This window comes from Sinocyclocheilus rhinocerous, unplaced genomic scaffold, assembly GCF_001515625.1.
Source record: "Sinocyclocheilus rhinocerous isolate Xijiao unplaced genomic scaffold, SAMN03320098_v1.1 scaffold370, whole genome shotgun sequence".
Taxonomy (NCBI): domain Eukaryota; kingdom Metazoa; phylum Chordata; class Actinopteri; order Cypriniformes; family Cyprinidae; genus Sinocyclocheilus; species Sinocyclocheilus rhinocerous.
This window is the reverse complement of record NW_015670897.1, coordinates 229,396-234,461: the sequence shown is the minus strand read 5'-3', so window position 1 is coordinate 234,461 and position 5,066 is coordinate 229,396. Positions and strand designations below refer to the sequence as shown.

Sequence of the window (5,066 nt, the reverse complement as noted above, 5' to 3'; positions counted from 1 at the left end):
CAGACATCCAAGAGAAGTCTATGGTGAAGTGTTATTTCCGCACCAAAAATAACTGTTTCCAAACCACGCCACATATTTCATCATTTAGTCAAACAGGAAGTCCTGCCTATTTCATGCCAATTTAATAAAGTCCCATTGTGTCACTTTTCAAGAAGTCAAATCGATTCATTAAATTGAGATGCATAAAAAAAAAAAATTTACATAATGGACAACCACATTTTTTTTTGCCTTTTAGCAACACAATTATTATACTGAAATTAAATCAGGACAATCAGCCCAATATTTCCACTCAGTTTTATTTCACATTCTCGACTCTGCAAGACCCGTAAACCCCTACGGTGACATCTGAACTGTAACCGGTGTGCACATAACTTGAAAACATGATATAAAATTAAATACAAAACTGTTCTGCCTTCATCTTCGTCCTGTCATCACGTCAGACCACACGAGCCAGACGTATAACAAAAGTTTTGCCATAAATCTAGATAATCTATTTGCATTTGACGAAAGTGCTGAGATCTTCCAGGAACTTGATGTACTCCTGATGCTCCAGCACCGTGCTCAACTCCGTCAGCTCATCCGCAAACGTGTTGTCAACGCCGCGGTCAGCCAGGAAGTCCATCAGATGGTCATACAGTGCCTAGAGAGTAAGAGGGGTCAGAGGTCACTGAAATCGGTTGTATTTCTTCCCCATTTTCATTTTTCTGGATTCCAATTTAATGGTTAAATTTAATTTCAGTAATCAAAATGCAAGTCTAATTAATTGAAATAATGAAACCTATACAATTTAACAACTATTTATTATCAAAAGTTTATCAAAAATTACATTTTTAGGGCTCTATGAATGGCCTGTTTTATTTTTTCCCAAAATTCTGCGTTTTATTTTTTCTGGATTCCATTTTAATGGCTTAATTAAATTTCAATAATCAAAAGGCATGTTTAATCAATTAAATTAATAAAATAAAATGTAAAAAATTATTAAAATTTTTACAATAATAAGGCACTATGAAATTAATTAAATTAGTAAGTTTTCATTTTTCTGGATTCCTTTTTCCCCATTTTAATTTTTCCGGATTCTGATTTAATGGTTATATTAGATTTTAGTAATCAAATTAAACTAATTAAATTAAATATTGAAACAATACAATTTAACGACAATTTATTCAAAGTTTTACAAAAAATTTACTTTTTTTTTTTGGGATTCCCTTTTCTTTTTTTTAAGTTTTAATTATTCTGGATTCAGTTTTACTATTTTAAAGGAACACTCCACTATTTTTGAAAATAGGCTCATTTTCCAACTCCCCTAGAGTTAAACAGTTGGGTTTTACCGTTTTCGAATCCATTCAGCCGATCTCCGGGTCTGGCGGTAGCACTTTTAGCTGTAGCTTAGCATAGATCATTGAATCTGATTAGACCGTTAGCATCTCGCTCAGCAAAACTTGACTCTTCTGTAGTTACATCGTGTACTAAGACACGTGATCTATGCTAAGCTACAGCTAAAAGTGTTACCGCCAGACCCGGAGATCGGCTGAATGGATTCGAAAACGGTAAAACTCAACTGTTTAACTCTAGGGGAGTTGGAAAATGAGCCTATTTTCAAAAATAGTGGAGTGTTCCTTTAATTAAATTTTAATAATAAAAAAGCAAGCCCATGAAATGTTTTATTTTTTCAGAAATTCTGTTTAAATTTTTCTGGCTTTATGATTTAATACAAATACATTATCAAAAATTGTGGTAACCAAATTAAGGCATAAAACATCAATTTAATGACTCTTTTAAAATTTAATCTATTGAAAACGTTACAATTCCTGCACAACTGAGGCTTACTGTTAAAATTAAAACATTAAAATAATAAAAATGGTGATATTCCTTAAAAAAAAAAAGTTGTAGCAATCGTATTATTACTTTGAAAGTACAGTCTATTGTGCAAAAGTAATATATTTCTATTAGAACTTCTTCAAGTTAAATCAAACTTTTATTTTGACAGGTTGTCGTGAAGACCTTTGACTTTCAGTGACAGTTTTTAGCCCTGTCCTTCTGTCCTGTCAAACACAAGCTCTCACCCAGTCCAGAGAGTCTGTGTTGAGCGTGTAACTGGTTTCCTTCCACTCGGCGTCTCCCTCCGGCTGGAAACTGACCTCACGGATGGTGAAGATGTCGCTCTCCTCCTCACCCTCACCGTGAGCGCTCTGCTCAGAGACAAAGAGCTTTGGATATGACATCCAGTCAGTGAGCACAAAACACACAGCTTTTCATTTGGCATGCTCTTTATGATAGCCGGACCTTCAGTCACACTGACCTAAAAACACAACGACGAGAGAAAAACAACACACCTCATCCTCGGGGAAATGACAGTCAAACACTAGTGAACTCTTTACTCCTGGTTTGGTCACTTCAACCACAAAGTTGGGCGTTGAGACAATGTCAGGCTAAAAAACACAGTAAAAACGTGTTAAAAACATGCCATGATGAGGTAAAAGCTAGTGGAGCTGCTTAATTATGTCCTGTTTTTAAAGCAGTGGTCGTCACCTCCCACTAAAGGGCCTGAGCATGCTTACAAGACGACTGAAAATGATTAAAGACAAAACACGCATTAAAATCAGCTAAAACAACTACAAATCAAGAGATTTCTTATTTTCATTCACTCTCCCAAAAATTGTGTTTTTAATCTGAAGAAGCAGGATTCACACAGTTTTGAAAAACATTGATATTTGAGGATGGTTGATTTTAAAAGTGTGATTTCTAGACACAGTAAATTCACGGAAATTAATCAAACTCAATGGCAAAATTGCAATGGGCATTTTAATAATGAATATATATTTTTGTAGTTATGTCAAACTGTAAAATATTTTATCTGGTAGATATTGCGAGTTAAAAATATTTGCCAACTCTTATTTTACAGTGCTCGTTAGTAGGGTTGCATAAAATATTTATGAATATAATTCATATAATAATAATAATAAAATTTTTTTAAAAATAATTTATTTTAAATCTTATATTCTCTAGAATTAAATTCTGTCATTATTGCTTTTGTTCCTCTACTGTAAGTCGCTTTGGATAAAAGTGTCTGCATACGTGTAAATTGATATTATGCTCACATTCATGCTTTATAAAAAAAAGAAAAAAAAAGAAGCCATTTTAATAATGCATTTATGACTCACATCTTTGTTAAACTTTCATGCTGCAACCTTAATTTTATAATACAATCAAAGCAGCAACACCTTCAACAGTTTAAGAACATTAGGCAGGTAGTTGATTTCATATGCCATTATATAATAAGCTGTGCTTGTACAGTATGAATGCATTGTGCGTGTGCAGCAGCACTACCTCGTCCTCCTGACTCTTCTGCGTGTGCTCAGGATCCTCCTCCAGTTGCGGCGGGATGCTGTTGTTCACATTGAAAGTGATGGTGACTCTGTCAAACACAAAACCCAACATAAGCATAAATATCATCAAACAAGCTCTGCAAATGACACTTGATGAATTCGCTCAATGCATTTATTAATAAACATTGCTTGTGCACGCCTTGCATGCAATGCAACTGGATAAAAACATCTGCAAAATGCATAACTCTAAATAGAATTGTTTTATAAAGCAATAAGGCATGTGTGCCATAATGCATCAGCCTTTAAGCTGTGAAATGGCCATCATGTTGCTTGCATCATTATTAGCATATGATTCTGATGCTATGGATGAAACACACAACCCTTACTTTTCTCCGGACAGCGAGCGGATGAGTTTGGCTTCTGTGCCGTTGAGTTCGAGCTCCCAGCCGCCGGACATTTTAGGAAGACTCTTGTTCTTCTGGATCTTCTTTTCTTCTTTTATTTCATCAGTGAGAAACTCTGCAAATGCTTTATCACCTGCAGAATAAAGACAGAATTAATAAAACTCAAGACAACATACTGTAAATGCCTGTTCTACTCCCAACAGCAGTGCACTAGTGATGAATGACACCTCACTGGTTAGTTCAAATGACACTCGCGTCTCGCACAAGAGATGAATAGAAAGCCATGTAAAGTTAAAAGAGGTTCAACTTTTAGAAAACACGTCTCGAGAGTTTGAAGGGGTTTTATTCCATTCCGCTGCGTCTCGTATGTTTCTAAATGCAATCGTGTGATCAGCGCTTTGGCTATATGTATTAAGCTATGCATAAATACATGATGCTGTTTTGTTCTTATTGTTTATGCAATTTACTAAATTATATTTGATTTATAAATATTAGTTTAGACGGTATGCACTTTTTCATAGACAGTCGTTATTTCATTGCATTGAATAAACAGTTTAATAAGGTGCTTTATTTTGCTCATAGCGCCCTCAGGAGACAAGCCAAATGTTTCCTTAACACTTATTTCATCTGCATATAAAATATAAGAAAGGAGATATTTGTTTCAATTTTATTTTGTGTTTGACTCTTAAAACTTTTTTACTTCAATTTACTAAAATCTTTAGTAAATTGGGTAAATTAAAAATACAGTGGTTAAATTTAAACCCTTTTTCTACTGCTCATTGTTTAAGAAAGGTTATAAAAAAAAGTCAATAATTATCGATACCGAACGATATGAAACATTATATCGTGATAATTTTTTTAACTATATCGCCCAGCCCTGCTTTTACCATAAAAACAACTTTACCATGGTACTTTTTAGTTAGTGTCCATACCTTTTACCAAACAACTTTACCATGGTACTTTTTATTAGTTAGCGTCCATAGTTTTACCATAAATATACCTTTACCATGGTACTTTTTAGTTAGTGTCCATACCTTTTACCAAACAACTTTACCATGGTACTTTTTATTAGTTAGTGTCCATAGTTTTACCATAAATATACCTTTACCATGGTACTTTTTAGTTTGTACCTATACCTTTTACCATAAAAACAACTACCATGGTACGTTTTAGTTAGTTGTCCATACCTTTTACCAAACAACTTTACCATGGTACTTTTTATTAGTTAGTGTCCATAGCTTTACCATAAATATACCTTTACCATGGTACTTTTTTTAGTTAGTGTCCATACCTTTACCATAAAAACAACTTTACCATGGTACTTTTTATTAGTTAG

General features: G+C 33.9%; 1 protein-coding gene across 2 annotated transcripts in view; it reads right to left on the bottom strand.

The window, feature by feature from the left end:
* Nucleotides 1–297: 297 nt before the first annotated feature.
* c1qbp (complement component 1, q subcomponent binding protein) overlaps nucleotides 298–5,066 on the bottom strand; it is an 8,225-nt gene continuing 3,456 nt past the window's right edge. The window contains exons 3-7 of one of the 2 annotated variants that reach the window (XM_016546294.1): nucleotides 3,713–3,863; nucleotides 3,328–3,415; nucleotides 2,334–2,429; nucleotides 2,064–2,189; nucleotides 298–640 (exon numbers count right to left, since the gene is read on the bottom strand). In XM_016546294.1, the coding sequence (XP_016401780.1) occupies nucleotides 491–640; nucleotides 2,064–2,189; nucleotides 2,334–2,429; nucleotides 3,328–3,415; nucleotides 3,713–3,863 (611 nt within the window). In that variant the 3' untranslated portion in view covers nucleotides 298–490. The remainder of the gene's footprint in view (nucleotides 641–2,063; nucleotides 2,190–2,333; nucleotides 2,430–3,327; nucleotides 3,416–3,712; nucleotides 3,864–5,066) is intronic. The other variant, XM_016546293.1, reaches the window with a different exon arrangement.